Source organism: Dreissena polymorpha, chromosome 3 (assembly GCF_020536995.1).
Source record: "Dreissena polymorpha isolate Duluth1 chromosome 3, UMN_Dpol_1.0, whole genome shotgun sequence".
Classification (NCBI taxonomy): domain Eukaryota; kingdom Metazoa; phylum Mollusca; class Bivalvia; order Myida; family Dreissenidae; genus Dreissena; species Dreissena polymorpha.
Genome location: NC_068357.1, coordinates 84116838 through 84134326, shown reverse-complemented (window position 1 = coordinate 84134326; position 17489 = coordinate 84116838). Strand labels below are relative to the sequence as shown.

The window sequence follows — 17489 nt, the reverse complement described above, 5'->3', positions numbered from 1 at the left end:
TGCGTAAAATTGAATGTAGGCATATGGTGATATTTTTACTTGTTTTACAGTTTGTGTGTGAATTTTTTAAAGACTATTTTGCGTACCAGAACAAATACATGTATATCACTACGCATGGTTACATTTGTTAGATTTTAAGCGCTTTTATGACTGAATTAAAATTATTGTTAAGGTTATTAGATCTATTTATGTTTAATGTCACGTTGAAAAAATCAAATGGGATAAATAGAATACTAGGATTAGCGTTGAATACCAAGAAGTTTATGTTGCTCGGCTCGAACACCGAAAGCGCTCGCCAAGGCTCGCGCTTACGGCGTTCTAAGCTTCGCAACATAAACTTCTCTGTATTCAACGCTAACCTTAGGTATTCACTATGTTTTTTGCCTGTCTGTGTGTCTGTCATTCTGTCCCAAAACATTAATCTTGGTCATAACTTTTGCAATATTGAAGATAGCAACTTGATATTTAGCATGCATGTGTATCTCATGGAGCTGCACATTTTGAGCGGCAAAAGGTCAAGGTCAAGGTCATCCTATAAGGTAAAAGGTCAAATATATGGCTTCAAAGGGGCGCAGTAGGGGGCATTGTGTTTCACAAACACAGCTCTTGTTTATCATTAACTTGAGTTTGTGTCAAAGGCTGTCTTATTAGGATATGTCCGTTTTAATGGAGTAAAAATAAGATCTATAATTCTTGAAATTTCATTCTATTGTAAAAATCATTGAATTGGTCTTTGGGAAATTCTGCCTTAAATCATGTGCATTAAGTGTCAATCTACAATAGCCTGTGAAGTTTGCAAAGGCTATTCTTGGACAATGCTTTCTGCTTAGACTGGATTTTAATCTAGAAGAGACTTATTTCCTTTCACCAAAATTAACTTAAAGGCGTGAGCCCATGCAGAATGCACAGGCTAATCTGAGACAATTACTGAACGCACAAGCATTCTTTCTGTTTTTTTTCCAGAGCGCTGCTCAAATGTTATAATGTAACAAAGCCATGTACAACAAAACAATTATTTTGCAAACAAATTTTGTAAGAAATATGTGCTGCTGAAATATTTGTTTAAGTTTATTTGTCTGATAACACTAGACAATGTGTACCAGGTATTTACATTATTTAGGTAGTACTTTAGATAAACATACTTGAAATTGTCTCAACCACAGTTTGAATTATGACCTGAAAATGTTGACAAATAAGTTTGTTTAGCAATTCACAATAAGTCACAAAACTGTTTTTGTGTACACAAAGTGGTTATAAAATGTCTGGTTATGTCACTTTAAGAAAATTTACAAGCATTCAAGAGCATATTAACTAGAAATGTTTTTTATTATGGCTTGAAATGTGAGTTGTGCTGATAACTGTAGTGGTATCAACAAGAAACTACTGCAGATCTCAGGTCAAATAAAATAAAATTGAAGCAAATAGACATGTAGTGAAAATTACCATCTCTGAAGTTTAAGAGACACAAAGAATAAAAATATTATATGTATAATAAAATATCATGAGTTGTCATTAATTATTTGATTAAAATAATTTCCTTATAAAATCTTTAAATAAACAACTTCTGATTGTTTCTCATGACTGGCAAAATAGGATAAGTGACAGTTTAGTCAGGATAAGTGACAGTTTAGTCAGAATAAGTGACAGTTTAGTCAGGATAAGTGAAGTTAAGTTGGGACAAGTGACAGTTTAGTCAGGATAAGTGACAGTTTAGTTAGGATAAGTGATGGTTTAGTCATGATAAGTGACAGTTTAGTCAGGATAAGTGACAGTTTAGTCATGATAAGGGACAATTTAGTTAGGATAAGTGACTGTTTAGTCAGGATAAGTGGCAGTTTAGTCAGAATAAGTGACATTTTAGTCAGGATAAGTGACAGTTTAGTTAGAATAAGTGACAGTTTAGTCATGATTAGTTACAGTTTAGTCAGGATGTGGGACAGTTTAGGTCAGAATAAGTGACAGTTTAGTCAGGATAAGTGGCAGATTAGTCCAAATAAGTGGCAGTTTAGTCAGGATAAGTGAAAATTTAGTCAAGATGAGTGACAGTTAAGTCAGGATAATTGACAGTTTAATCAGGAAAAGTGACTGTTTAGTCAGGATAAGTGACATTTTAGTCAGGATAAGTGACAGTTTAGTTAGGATAAGTGACAGTTTAGTTAGGATAAGTGACAGTTTAATCAGGAAAAGTGACAGTTTAGTCAGGATAAGTGACATTTTAGTCAGGATAAGTGACAGTTTAGTTAGGATAAGTGACAGTTTAGTTAGGATAAGTGACAGTTTAGTCATGATGAGTTACAGTTTAGACAGGATGTGGGACAGTTTAGGTCAGGATAAGTGACAGTTTAGTCAGGATAAGTGACAGTTTATTCATGATAAGGGACAATTTAGTTAGGATAAGTGACTGTTTAGTCAGGATAAGTGGCAGTTTAGTCAGAATAAGTGACATTTTAGTCAGGATAAGTGACAGTTTAGTTAGAATAAGTGACAGTTTAGTCATGATTAGTTACAGTTTAGTCAGGATGTGGGACAGTTTAGGTCAGGATAAGTGACAGTTTAGTCAGGATAAGTGGCAGTTTAGTCCAAATAAGTGGCAGTTTAGTCAGGATAAGTGAAAATTTAGTCAAGATGAGTGACAGTTAAGTCAGGATAATTGACAGTTTAATCAGGAAAAGTGACTGTTTAGTCAGGATAAGTGACATTTTAGTCAGGATAAGTGACAGTTTAGTTAGGATAAGTGACAGTTTAGTTAGGATAAGTGACAGTTTAATCAGGAAAAGTGATAGTTTAGTCAGGATAAGTGACATTTTAGTCAGGATAAGTGACAGTTTAGTTAGGATAAGTGACAGTTTAGTTAGGATAAGTGACAGTTTAGTCATGATGAGTTACAGTTTAGCCAGGATGTGGGACAGTTTAGTCAGGATAAGTGACAGTTTAGTCAGGATAAGTGACAGTTTAGTCCAAATAAGTGGCAGTTTAGTCAGGATAAGTGACAGTTTAGTCAGGATAAGTGGCAGTTTAGTCAGAATAAGTGACATTTTAGTCAGGATAAGTGACAGTTTAGTTAGAATAAGTGACAGTTTAGTCATGATTAGTTACAGTTTAGTCAGGATGTGGGACAGTTTAGGTCAGGATAAGTGACAGTTTAGTCAGGATAAGTGGTAGTATAGTCCAAATAAGTGGCAGTTTAGTCAGGATAAGTGAAAATTTAGTCAAGATGAGTGACAGTTAAGTCAGGATAATTGACAGTTTAATCAGGAAAAGTGACTGTTTAGTCAGGATAAGTGACATTTTAGTCAGGATAAGTGACAGTTTAGTTAGGATAAGTGACAGTTTAGTTAGGATAAGTGATAGTTTAATCAGGAAAAGTGACAGTTTAGTCAGGATAAGTGAAATTTTAGTCAGGATAAGTGACAGTTTAGTTAGGATAAGTGAGTTTAGTTAGGATAAGTGACAGTTTAGTCATGATGAGTTACAGTTTAGCCAGGATGTGGGACAGTTTAGGTCAGGATAAGTGACAGTTTAGTCAGGATAAGTGACAGTTTAGTCCAAATAAGTGGCAGTTTAGTCAGGATAAGTGACAGTTTAGTCAGGATAAGTGACAGGTTAGTCAAGATAAGTGACAGCTTAGTAAGGATAAGTGACCATTTAGTCAGGATAAGTTACAGTTTAGTCAGGATAAGTTACAGTTTAGTCAGGATAAGAGACAGTTTAGTCAGGATATGTGAAAATTTAGTCAGGATAAGTGACAGTTTAGTCAGGATAAGTGACAGTTTAGTCAGGATAAGTGACAGTTAAGTCAGGATAAGTGACAGTTTAGTCAGGATAAGTGACAGTTTAGTCAGGATAAGTGACAGTTTAGTCAGGATAAGTTACAGTTAAGACAGGATAAATGGCAGTTTAGTCAGGACAAGTGACAGTTTAGTCAGGATAAGTGACAGTTTAGTCAGGATAAGTGACAGTTTAGTCAGGATAAGTGACAGTTTAGTCAGGATAAGTGACAGTTTAGTCAGAATAAGTGACAGTTTAGTCAGGATAAGTGACAGTTTAGTCAGGATAAGTGACAGTTTAGTCAAGATAAGTGACAGTTTAGTCAGGATAAGTGACAGTTTAGTCAGAATAAGTGACAGTTTAGTCAGGATAAGTGACAGTTTAGTCAGGATAAGTGACAGTTTAGTCAGGATAAGTGTTGGTTTAGTCAGGATAAGTGACAGTTTAGTCAGCATAAGTGGCAGTTTAGTCATGATAAGGGACAGTTTAGTCAGGATAAGTGACATTAAGTTCACTAGTATGTCAGGATTATAAGATTCAATACTTAATGTTGAGCCCTGAACTTAAACCATAAGATGGATATACTGTGGCATAAAAACATATTTTATATTCTAAATGGTTCTTTAGTCAGTAATTTTATACTATTTACTGAGTAATTTGTATCTCCCTGGTTACCATGGACTGTAAAAAAAAATTCTGATTGTCAGTGATTAGTTTAAAGGATAGATTTTCGTTTAATGAAAGTTTAGGGTTGAGACCTTTTTGCACTTTCTATAACATATAAATTTATTATTACATACTGATGGTGTTTTGATTTAGAAGTTTGTGAAATGTGGGACGACACTTTGCGCAAATGCATTTTGCACAGTTTTCCCAGAATGCCGCTAAATTGTGTTTCAAATGTTAACAATCTTTTTCAAACACAGAAAAAGGTTCCAGCCAGCACACCAACCAATGACGAGGAGAATGCACCTCCCCGGCAACAGCAATACAGAAAGTGGGGACCGGCCAAGTCTGCTGATCCCAAGCACTTTGAGGATGTTATCAGGTACATGAACAATGTGGTTTTTTGTTGAAGTTGTGACAAAATTTCAGACCTATTTCCAATCTCCAAAAGTATATATTTTTCCCAAATCACATCCAAAATATTCCAATTGAAAATAAAAAAGCATAATTTTTTATCACAATATTTATTTCATCTTTCTATTCAGCTCTACAAATATAGTTATACGATATTGAAAGCACATTTATTCTAAAATTGAACGCATTTTTTAGAAAATAACAAAAGCAATCCCAATTTTATAAAGATAAAACTATGCATTTTTTCTCAATCCAAAGCCCCTTGGTCCCATTTCCAAAATGGTGAAACAAACAATTAGGATTTCTTTCTGCCATCATCCATCCTTGATCATATCTGTTTTCTGTGTTTCAACCATTTTTTAACAAGAATTAAGCCACAATTGTCAAAAACACAAAACAAAACAGCTCCAACCACATGTTTGATATAGTGACATAGAAAGCCAAATAGATGTTAAAGCTTTTAGTCATTGGTTCTGTAATTTCAATGTGGGAAAACGGGCTTTAATGCATGTGCGTTAAGTGTCTTCCAAGATTAGCCTGTGCAGAATGCACAGGCTAACTAGGGAAGACGCTTTCTGATTATATGGAATTGTTCTGTTTAAGGAAGCAGTTTCTAAATGAAAATCCTGTTAAGGCAAAAGGTCTTGTCCCTGATTAGCCTGTGCCCTCTTCACAGGCTAATCTGGTACAACACTTTACGCCGATGCATTAGCCCAATTTTCCCTTACACAGCTCAAATGTTTAGTGACAACATAATCTGTTATGAGATACTGAGAAATTTAAGAAGGACTTTGATTTTTAGAGCGTTCCTGGTCTCAGGACATCAGACATTAATAATAATAATTTCTTGATTTGACCTATATACCTGGACTGCAGATATTCTGACATTAAATTATAATCTCTTTCTCTTGATCTGAAGTATTTAACTCATTTATGCCTAGTGGACTCTCCCATCCTTCTAAATTGGATCAATTTATTTCCAAAATTAGGGATGTCTAGTATATTTATTTCTATATTTAGAATATTTCTTACAGAAATTCCTTTAAGCATCATGCAGCGTCTCATCTGGGTCTACCCTGTTTGCCAAGGCCTTTTTTTCTAGACGCTAGGCATAAATGGGTTAACTAGAGGACATTATTCAAAGCTCATCTGTGACATGATTGTTATCGATAATTGTATTGAAAATCATGACTGAAAATTGCAAATGAGAACTTATTTATAGACCTTGACACTTTTGGTCAAAATTAATATTTTCCAAATATGCATATTTGTCACAGACAAAATCCCCGCCATTTCACGTCCATAATCAACAACGGTGTCACGCGGTCAGAGAACCTCACCGGTATCATGAGCTTCGCGGAGCAGTATGGGTGGGACTTGACCAACACGCCCCTCACGGACACCATCATAGACGAGGTACAGAAGATGACATCTATACGTGATGATCTGACGGGGCTAGAGGAGTGCTTTAAGAAAGTTTGTAAGGTAAGATAAATTGATCACAAATAGAAAGAAAAAAAAGAAAAAAACAGTCTATGAAAGTTTTTAAGGTAAGATAAATTGAACACAAATACAAAACAAAACAGAAACAACCAGTTTATGATGAGCTGACGAAGAAAGCCAAATATTTGTCAAAGCTCTTAGTAATTGTGTCTGTATTTATTAAGGTTGCTGTATTTTCAATAAATGAGCTGCACTCTGCGAAAACGGTGTTAAATGCATGTGCAAAACGTGTTATCCCAGATAGCCTGTGCAGTTCACACAGGCCTCTTTGATGTATTTTTGCCCCTCAGACTGCAGTTTGATAGTATCCTGAGAGTGTGCCTGCATCCCTACTTTATTAATGTACTAGAAACTCATGAAAGAAGAGACACCTTTTTAATTACTGGTACTATTGAAATAATTGCAATTTCCAGCTATTTTATTTTTATTACTAGAGATAAGAATGAATACTTGAATATCAGAATATTTGAAAACTTGCAAGATTTTCAAATTTGAAAATATTTTTAGAACATTTGTTGTTTATTGAAAACATATTCGGCTTAAAAAACAAAAGTTGGTGCAATTGCAAAGTTGCATTTAATGCAGAGTACAGACACTTGAGTATTTTTATGTCCCCCACCCACTATAGTGGGGGACATATTGTTTTTGCCCTGTCTGTTGGTCTGTACGTTGGTCTGTTGGTCTGTTTGCTCCAACTTTAACATTTGCAATAAGTTTTTCAATATTCAAGATAGCAACTTGATATTTGGCATGCATGTGTATCTCATGGAGCTGCACATTTTGAGTGGTGAAAGGTCAAGGTCATCCTTCAAGGTCAGAGGTCAAATATATGTGGCCAAAATCGCTCATTTTATGAATACTTTGGCAGTATTGAAGATACACATGTACCAACTTGATATTTGGCATGCATGTGTATCTCATGGAGCCGCACATTTTGAGTGGTGAAAGGTTAAGGTCATCCTTCAAGGTCAGAGGTCAAGTATATGTGGCCAAAATCGCTCATTTTATGAATACTTTGGCAATATTGAAGATACCAACTTGATATTTGGCATGCATGTGTATCTCATGGAGCAGCGTATTTTGAGTGGTGAAAGGTGAAGGTCATCCTTCAAGGTCAGAGGTCAAACAAAACAACAAAAAATTCAAAGCGGCGCAGAAGGGGACAAACACATTTTTTAATATTGAAGATAGCAACTTCATATTTTGCATGCATGTGTATCTCATGAAGTTGCACATTTTGAGTGGTGGAAGTTCAAGGTCAAGGTCATACTTCAAGGTCAAGGTCATTCTTCAAGGTTAAAGGTAATTTTTTTGTTCAAAGTGGCGTTCTCATGAAGCTGCGCATTTTGAGTGGTGGAAGTTCAAGGTCATCCTTCAAGGTCAAGGTCATCCTTCAAGGTCAAAGGTCAATTTATTTTTTTAATTTCAAAGCGGGGTTCTCATGAAGCTGCTTATTTTGAGTGGTGGAAATTCAAGGTCGTGGTCATTCTTCAAGGTCAAGTTCATCCTTCAAGGGCAAAGAAATATTAATTTCAAAGTGGCGTTCTCATGAAGCTGCACATTTTGAGTGGTGGAAGTTAAAGGTCAAGGTCATCCTTCAAGGTCAAAGGTAAAAAAACAACAAAAAATTAATTTTGTTCAAAGCGGCGCAATATTGTGTTTCTGACAAACACATCTCTTGTTCAATATTAAAGATAGCAAATTGATATTTGGCATGCATGTGTATGTCATAGAGCTGCACATTTTGAGTAGTGAAAGGTCAAGGTCATCCTTCAAGGTCAAAGGTCAAATAAATAGCTTCAAAGCGGCGCAAAAGGGGACAAAGTGTTTCTGACAAACACATATCTTGTTCAATATTGTCCTACACATGTTTTCAATAAACAACATGATTGTTTGATACCTGGCATAAAGGACGGTATCAGTGTCTTTGGCTAGCCAATTGTCTGTCAGTTTTCAAGGCAATTATCCCAATCCAATGCGATCCAGCCCCATTCCCAAAATGGTGAAAAAAAAACACTTTACTATTGTTCAAGATATATCACATGTTAGTGGTTCCCACATCAAAAGGATCCCACTTGAGTCACCTATCATGGTTTGTACAAATTACAAACAGACAATAATATTAAGTTAACTCGATGTATTACTTTCATTTAAGTACTCAATCAATGTTATACTTTCATTTAAGTACTCAATCAATGTATTACTTTCATGAATATCTCATCAGATTTAAGTTACTGAAATTTCAACCAATTTAATTTATTTGCCAAGAAAGTTATTTTGTTTCAGCTCGAGAGCGTTCATTTCAAACTTACAGTAATTCCAGATAAATAAAAATATAAATAATTATTTCTTTGTTCTACTACTTCAAAGACGCATAAAAGATACATTCAATAGCTGTATTTCTGATGACCAAGAACTTTACGTCTTTAACACATTTGAAGAATGTTGCCATTCAAATATTAGAGTTTATAACTATTGAGCAGATGAATATTCCAAAATTATTTCAGGATTCAGACCCATTCTTTACTTTTACTGAAATGTTTTCAATTTTACTGTGGTCTTGAGCTGGGTTTGTCAGAAATATCTACTGTCCAGCAATGTGACCACTAACCAAAGTCACAATAATCAATCAGTTGGTGAACATAAAACTGCTCTCACAAAGTATATACAGGAGTTAAACCTGAGGGAAGTAAGGTCCCTATAGATTCGGAGGTCAAGAGATGAAATGGCAGGTGGCTGCAATAGGACAAAAATTTCCAAATCTCATAACAGTTGTACATTTTGACATTATGACTGCATGTCATGTTCCATAAATGTTTGAGAAAGATTAGAACATGCCAAAATAGTTTCTAACTTAGCCATGAGTCAAATGGATAAGTTTTAAAGACTTAGCCATATCAGCTGCACTCTGTGAAAAGGGGGTTTAATGTATGTGGGTAAAAAGTTGTCCAAGATTAACATGTGCAGTCTGCATAGTCTGATCTGGGATGACACTCTCCGCTGTTATGGAATTTTTTCATTTAAAGAAAACCTCTTCTTAGCAGAAACCCAGTTACGGTAAAAAGTGTCATCCCTGATTAGCCTGTGTGGACTGCAAGGCTAATCTGGGACAACACTACGCACATGCATTAAACCCTCTTTGCAGAGCGCACTTATTGTTCATACTATTTTGTCTGTCTTTCAGGGTAACCCAGACTCATTGCACAGTCTGCTGCCTTTACGAAAGGCCATCGCCCGGCCAGGCAGCTACACTACAGGCTTTACTGTCAGGTATTGTCACATACAGGGGCTTGTATAGGCTTCACTGTCAGGTATTGTCACATACAGGGGCTTGTATAGGCTTCACTGTCAGGTATTGTCACATACAGGGGCTTGTAGAGGCTTCACTGTCAGGTATTGTCACATACAGGGGCTTGTATAGGCTTCACTGTCAGGTATTGTCACATACAGGGGCTTGTATAGGCTTCACTGTCAGGTATTGTCACATACAGGGGCTTGTAGAGGCTTCACTGTCAGGTAGTGTCACATACAGGGGCTTGTATAGGCTTCACTGTCAGGTATTGTCACATACAGGGGCTTGTAGAGGCTTCACTGTCAGGAATTGTCACATACAGGGGCTTGTATAGGCTTTACTGTCAGGTATTGTCACAAACAGGGGCTTGTATAGGCTTCACTGTAAGGTTTTGTCACATACAGGGGCTTGTATAGGCTTCACTGTAAGGTATTGTCACATACAGGGGCTTGTATAGGCTTCACTGTCAGGTATTGTCACATACAGGGGCTTGTAGAGGCTTCACTGTCAGGTATTGTCACATACAGGGCAGGTTTTTTTTTGGCCCGATTTTATAGCCGAAATTCGGCTATGTTCCCAATCCCAAAAAGTATACTTTTTTCCCAAAATGTGGCAAAAAATTCCCAATTTCCAAAAAAAAAAAAAAAAATTTTTTTTGTTTTTTTTTTTAGAAAGAAGTGTCTTATGCGTATTTTTTCTCAATTTGAATTCAATTACATCTCACAAAGTCTTTTATGATTTTGTTCTTTTAATTTTAATGATTATAAAGTGTTATATCAAATTTAGTATTTCTCTAATTAGTGGACTTTTCGTGTGGAAAAAAAAGGCTAATGAATTAATTTTCCCAATTTCATGAAAAAGCCGATAAAATTCCCAATTCCAAAGCCATGGGCTATCTTCCCAAAAAGTGGGAAAACAACCCTGCAGGGGCTTGTATAGGCTTCACTGTCAGGTATTGTCACATACAGGGGCTTGTATAGGCTTCACTGTCAGGTATTGTCACATACAGGGGCTTGTAGGGGCTTCACTGTCAGGTATTGTCACATACAGGGGCTTGTATAGGCTTCACTGTCAGGTATTGTCACATACAGGGGCTTGTAGAGGCTTCACTGTCAGGTATTGTCATATACAGGGGCTTGTATAGGCTTCACTGTCAGGTATTGTCACATACAGGGGCTTGTATAGGCTTCACTGTAAGGTATTGTCACATACAGGGGCTTGTATAGGCTTCACTGTAAGGTATTGTCACATACAGGGGCTTGTATAGGCTTCACTGTCAGGTATTGTCACATACAGGGGCTTGTATAGGCTTCACTGTAAGGTATTGTCACATACAGGGGCTTGTATATGCTTCACTGTCAGGTATTGTCACATACAGGGGCTTATATAGGCTTCACTGTCAGGTATTGTCACATACAGGGGCTTGTATAGGCTTCACTGTCAGGTATTGTCACATACAGGGGCTTGTATATGCTTCACTGTCAGGTATTGTCACATACAGGGGCTTGTATATGCTTCACTGTCAGGTATTGTCACATACAGGGGCTTGTATGTCAGGTATTGTCACATACAGGGGCTTGTTTGTCAGGTATTGTCACAAACAGGGTCTTGTTTGTCAGGTATTGTCACATACAGGGGCTTGTATGTCAGGTATTGTCACATACATGGGGCTTGTTTGTCAGGTATTGTCACATACAGGGGCTTGTATGTCAGGTATTGTCACATACAGGGGCTTGTATGTCAGGTATTGTCACATACAGGGGCTTGCATGTCAGGTATTGTCACATACAGGGGCTTGCATGTCAGGTATTGTCACATACAGGGGCTTGTTTGTCAGGTATTGTCACATACAGGGGCTTGTTTGTCAGGTATTGTCACATACAGGGGCTTGTATGTCAGGTATTGTCACATACAGGGGTCTGTATGTCCGGTGTTGTCACATACAGGGGCTTGTTTGTCAGGTATTGTCACATACAGGGGCTTGTTTGTCAGGTATTGTCACATACAGGGGCTTGTTTGTCAGGTATTGTTACATACAGGGGCTTGTTTGTTAGGTATTGTCACATACAGGGGCTTGTTTGTCAGGTATTGTCACATGCAGGGGCTTGTATGTTAGGTATTGTCACATACAGGGGCTTGTATGTCAGGTATTGTCACATACAGGGGCTTGCATGTCAGGTATTGTCACATACAGGGGCTTGTTTGTCAGGTATTGTCACATACAGGGGCTTGTTTGTCAGGTATTGTCACATACAGGGGCTTGTATGTCAGGTATTGTCACATACAGGGGTCTGTATGTCTGGTATTGTCACATACAGGGGCTTGTTTGTCAGGTATTGTCGCATACAGGGGCTTGTTTGTCAGGTATTGTCACATACAGGGGCTTGTATGTCAGGTATTGTAGCATACAGGGGCTTGTATGTCAGGTATTGTCACATACAGGGGCTTGTATGTTAGGTATTGTCGCATACAGGGGCTTGTAGGCATATCTGAGGACAAATGAGTCGGGCTCTGACAAAAGGGGGTTAAATGCATTTGCGTAAAGTGTCGCCCTGTGCAGTTTTTCTTTAAACAAAATATTCAATAAAAGAAAAAATTGTTGTCCCTGATCAGCCTGTACGGACTGCATAAACTCATCTGGGAGGACACTATGCCAATGCTTTAAAGCCCTTTTTCACAGCACAATGCTCAAATTAAATTTATTTTGCTTCATTTACTTTCATATACTGAACAAAGTTAACATGTTTGCAAACACAGCTTGATGGTCTTTTATGCTAAATTTGAATATCAAGCATATTTGTGTGAGAAATCTAGGCTTAATGAATGGGCATAAATTGTCGTCCCAGATTTGCACAGTTGCACATTTTTGTTTAAAGGTAGTCTCTTTAAATCAAAATCAAGTTTAGTGGAAAGTGTTTTCCCAGAATAGCTTGTGCCGACTGCACAGGCTAATCTTGGATGACACTTTACGTACATGCATTAAGCCCAGTTTTTGCAGAGTGGCTCATTAAGTCTTTGTGTTGAAATGCAATCAATCAAACAGTACACAAACATACATTTTCTGATTGTCAAATATTTTTCCCCAATAATTTAACAAGAATAAATTGGAATAGCTCATCAACACTATCCTTGTATTTGTTATAGTTATGGTCAGGAGTTATGCTGTCCCCTATAAAGTCACACAAGGTTTCATGGTCTCATTACGGGACAGGGTAGCTCCTGACCAATCTTTCTATATGGCATAAGACCCCTTTTTGTATGATGCCACTCATTAATTGTCAGTAGAGGGAACACATTGATCAATACAAGCCTTGTCCTCTTACAGGAGCTACAGGAACCCCAACCAGGCCGAGATTCTTGCAAATTTTGAGGTCACCGGAGGTTACAAACGGCCCAAGACGGTTCCCGCAAACCTCGGTTTTCAGCGACAACCTCTGGTGCCTGCTCCATACTTCTTCAAGCACTTCAACAAACCCATGACTGCTGGCAGCAGCAAGAAGCATGCGTCCCCTGGCTCTCAGTTTGATGGTAAAGTAACATCTTTTTTTTACAAAACTAAGTTGTCTTCAAGTCACAAACTAAGTTGTTTTCAAGTCACAAAACTAAGTTGTCTTAAAGTCAAAGATATTTCAACAAATTAAATGTCAAATATAATTGAAGAGCTCAGTAAAATACCTCTGTATTTTGCATAAAAATGTCAGTAGATATACAAAAGTCCTGGCGGTATAAAAGTCTCTCATTCCAAAATCAAATAATAGAAATAACAATTTTTTTATCAACTCTTAGAAACAGAAAGGTGTTTAAAATTGTAAAGGTGTTTTGTTTTTGTTGTCATCCTTTTTTTGGTGAGAATGTAGTACAAGAATATCAGTGAAACTGATAGGTGCCTCTCATGTTGTATGCATGGGAAAATAAAATGAGCCAACTAAAAATTTATATGGCTAATTGCAATAAGTCCCTGAAAGGGACCTTTTCATGTTTTGGTAAATTGACAAAATTGAAAAAAGTTATTTCAGATTCGCAAATTTTCGTTTTAGTTTTGATATTTGTGAGGAAACAGTATTACTGAACATTTGCCATGGTCTAATATAGCCATAATATGCATCTTTTGACGATTTAAAAACCTGAAAATAAAGTGTTGCAACGCGAAGCGATTGAATAATTTGGAGAGTTCTGTTGTTGTCGTTTAATTTTGTGAAACTACGAAGATTTCTTATATAAAGTATAAAATACGTCATCCATATATAATTGGCAGGATGGCCGAGCGGTATTTTGGATTTTACTCTAGGATTCCGGGGGTCACTGGTTCGAGCCCAGCTGCGGGCTACTTTTTTTTTCCTTTTTTAACCAGGTTTTCCGAAGGAAAAAACTGGTTATTAGATTGGCGAATGCGGGCGGGCTGGCGGGCGGGCGGAACAAGCTTGTCCGGGCCATAACTATGTCGTTCATTGTCAGATTTTAAAATCATTTGGCACATTTGTTCACCATCATTGGACAGTGTGTCGCGCGAAATAATTACTTCGATATCTCCAAGGTCAAGGTCACACTTTGAGTTCAAAGGTCAAAAATGGCCATAAATGAGCTTGTCCTGGCCATAACTATGTCATTCATTGTGAGATTTTAAAATCATGTGGCACATTTGTTCACCATCATGGGACGGTGTGTCGCTCGAAAGAATCACGTCAATATCTCCAATGTCAAGGTTGCCACGACTAAAAGTAGATTTTTTTTAAAAACAAACTTACAAAGGGGGTTAATTTTGTTTGTTCATTTCAAAAGTTCAGTTTGAGTTTTCTCCCTTTATCAGATTTTTTTTTTCACAATGAAAACCTGGTTTTGTGACAATTTTGTCCCTTGTTTAATTTTATTCTTGATTTTTTTCTGGAGCTTTTTAGATCCAAAATCTGTGAAAAGGCCCCTTTAAAGACAAAAATAGATTAGAATGAGCTGACAATATGTGCATGACACCTTGGTAGCAAAGCTGCCTTCAATATATCCTTAAGATTGGCTAATAAGCCCCAGATATCTTGCATGTCAATACAAATTTCCTATAAATGACAAATTGCATTATTGTATTTTTGGTGCAAGAAAAATATATGATTAACTTCTGATGGCAATTGTTTGACACTTCCCAACTTTACATGCGATAAGAAATAAACAATACAGTAGCTTGATCATGTTGATTCAGGTGAGCAATTCATGACCATCATGACTCTTGTAATGATTTTCATGAACCAGTGTATTTTGCATATTTTTCTCTGGGAAAATGGGGCTTAAAGCACGTGCAAAAAAGGGTTGTCCCAGAATAGCCTGTGCAGTCTTCAGTGAAATGATTTCTGTATAGAAAAAAACTTTCTTAAATAAAAAAAACCCATAAAAGTGTAGTGTCGTCTGTGTGGACTGCCCAGGCTAATCTGGACAACCCTGAATGCACATGCATTAAATACGTATCTAAGTGGTAAAGGGTTAAATATGTATCTAAGTGGTAAAGGGTTAAATATGTATCTAAGTGGTAAAGGGTTAAATACGTATCTAAGTGGTAAAGGGTTAAATACGTATCTAAGTGGTAAAGGGTTAAATAGGTATCTTAGTGGTAAAGGGTTGAATACGTTTCTAAGTGGTAAAGGGTTAAATACGTATCTAAGTGGCAAAGGGTTAAATATGTATCTAAGTGGTAAAGGGTTAAATACGTATCTAAGTGGTAAAGGTTTAAATACGTATCTAAGTGGTAAAGGGTTAAATACGTATCTAAGTGGTAAAGGGTTAAATATGTATCTAAGTGGTAAAGGGTTAAATACGTATCTAAGTGGTAAAGGGTTAAATACGTATCTAAGTGGTAAAGGGTTAAATACATATCTAAGTGGTATAGGGTTAAATACATATCTAAGTGGTAAAGGGTTAAATACGTATCTCAGTGATAAAGGGTTAAATACTTATCTAAGTGGTAAAGGGTTAAATACGTATCTAAGTGGTAAAGGGTTAAATACGTATCTAAGTGGTGAAGGGTTAAATACGTATCTAAGTGGTAAAGGGTTAAATACGTATCTAAGTGGTAAAGGGTAAATACGTATCTAAGTGGTAAAGGCTTAATTTCCCAGAGTGAGGCTCATTTATGACCATTTCAGCAGAGACCTTGAACATGAATGGAGAGAAGATAGTTGGTGTGGCGGGTAGTGGGGCGGTGTCACGGTCACTGAGGGTTGCCGGGCCCCGCAGTACCACAGCATGGAGCGAGGATGATGCGGTCAGGATAAGACGGGTAAGGGGATAGCTACTTTTGATGGTCAGACTGGTAAGGGGGGAGCTACTTTTGATGATCAGACTGGTAAGGGGATAGCTACTTTTGATGATCAGACTGGTAAGGGGGTAGCTACTTTTGATGATCAGACTGGTAAGGGGGTAGCTACTTTTGATGATCAGACTGGTAAGGGGGTAGCTACTTTTTATGATCATACAGGTAAGAGGCGAGCTGCTCTTGCTGAGGGATTGGTTTGGAGAGAATTTAGGCAGATTTAATGGAATTTGATAATTTAATAACATGAGCAAAGATTGAATTTAAAAAAATGTTGTACTTTTAATAATTAGGAGGAATATCGGGACGTCAAATACATTTTTATGTCAATAAAGGTCTTGTTTAAGCTCTACTTTCCCATGCGTTGCTGAGGAAATTTGAAATAACTTGTCGCATATGTTAAGTTTTTTAAACTGTGTGTCTTCCACTATAAAAAAGATGGTTACCTTTTAGGTGAGGGTAAAACACAAGGTCAGAGGTCAACATTCGGCACTTGATTGTCAAACCTTGTTATCCGTGTCAAAATAGTGTATTGGGCTATTCATTATAAACTCTCTGTCTCTAATTTGAAGTTTTTTTTGCCATATAGATGTTTTATGATACTTTTTGTAGATTTTCTGGGTATTGAAATTTATTGATTTCAAGCAACTCTGTATGGGTAGGTTTACAGATGAGTCACGTTCTGAGAAAACTGGTCATAATGCATGTGGGTAAAGTGTCGTCCCAGATAAGCCTGTGCAGTCTGCACAGGCTAATCAGGGACAAGGCTTTCCACTTTAATGACATTTTTGGTTTGAATGAAGTCTCTTCTTAGCAAAAATCAAATTTAGGCGGAAAGTGTGAACTACACAGGCTAATCTGGAACGACACTTTATGCACATGCATTATGCCCAGTTTTCTCAGAACGCGACTCATATTAAAACTATATGAGCCTCACTCTGGGAAAACGGGGCTTAATAAATGGGCGTAACTTTTAGTACTAGATTCTTTTGTGCAGTCTGCACAGGGATGACACTTTCCACATTTATGGATTGTTTCTTTAAATGCAGTCTCTTCTTAACATATTCCAGTCTGGGCAGAGGGTGTCGTGCTGATTTAAGCCTGTGGGACAACACTGACTTATCTGGGCCGACACTTAAAAAACATGCTTTAAGACCTATTTTTCCCTGAACTAGGCTCATATATATTATATCAAAATAGCTGTCAATTTGCTCCTTTAACTCTAAAATGATGTTTCATTTCACCAGATTCAGGTGTCATTACATGTAAGTTTGTTTGAAGTTGCTCTTATAGGCTTCGCACATATATATTTGCACATTTTGTTACTTTTGAGTGCTTTAAACAGAAATTAAAATACTTTTTATTTTAAAAATGTATATTATAGGGGATGCTAAATTTTGTAAATGTGTAAATAGCGTTGAAATTCAAAGTTGGTATAGATGTTAGGTACTGCTGCTTTGGTGTTCAAGAGTATTTAATACATTTGGACTTCCGATAAGTATTTTACACTGACTATAGTTTGGACAGGACCCGTACGTGTCGATATCATCTATG

General features: G+C 37.0%; 1 protein-coding gene across 5 annotated transcripts in view; it reads left to right on the top strand.

Moving 5' to 3' along the window:
• LOC127875049 (uncharacterized) overlaps window positions 1–17489 on the top strand; it is an 82304-nt gene that overhangs the window by 21484 nt on the left and 43331 nt on the right. For 3 of the 5 annotated variants that reach the window (XM_052419859.1, XM_052419857.1, XM_052419861.1), the window contains 6 exons: window positions 4695–4816; window positions 6126–6333; window positions 9536–9621; window positions 12969–13171; window positions 15769–15902; window positions 17183–17200. In XM_052419859.1, the coding sequence (XP_052275819.1) occupies window positions 4695–4816; window positions 6126–6333; window positions 9536–9621; window positions 12969–13171; window positions 15769–15902; window positions 17183–17200 (771 nt within the window). The remainder of the gene's footprint in view (window positions 1–4694; window positions 4817–6125; window positions 6334–9535; window positions 9622–12968; window positions 13172–15768; window positions 15903–17182; window positions 17201–17489) is intronic. The other 2 variants (XM_052419858.1, XM_052419860.1) reach the window with 2 other exon arrangements.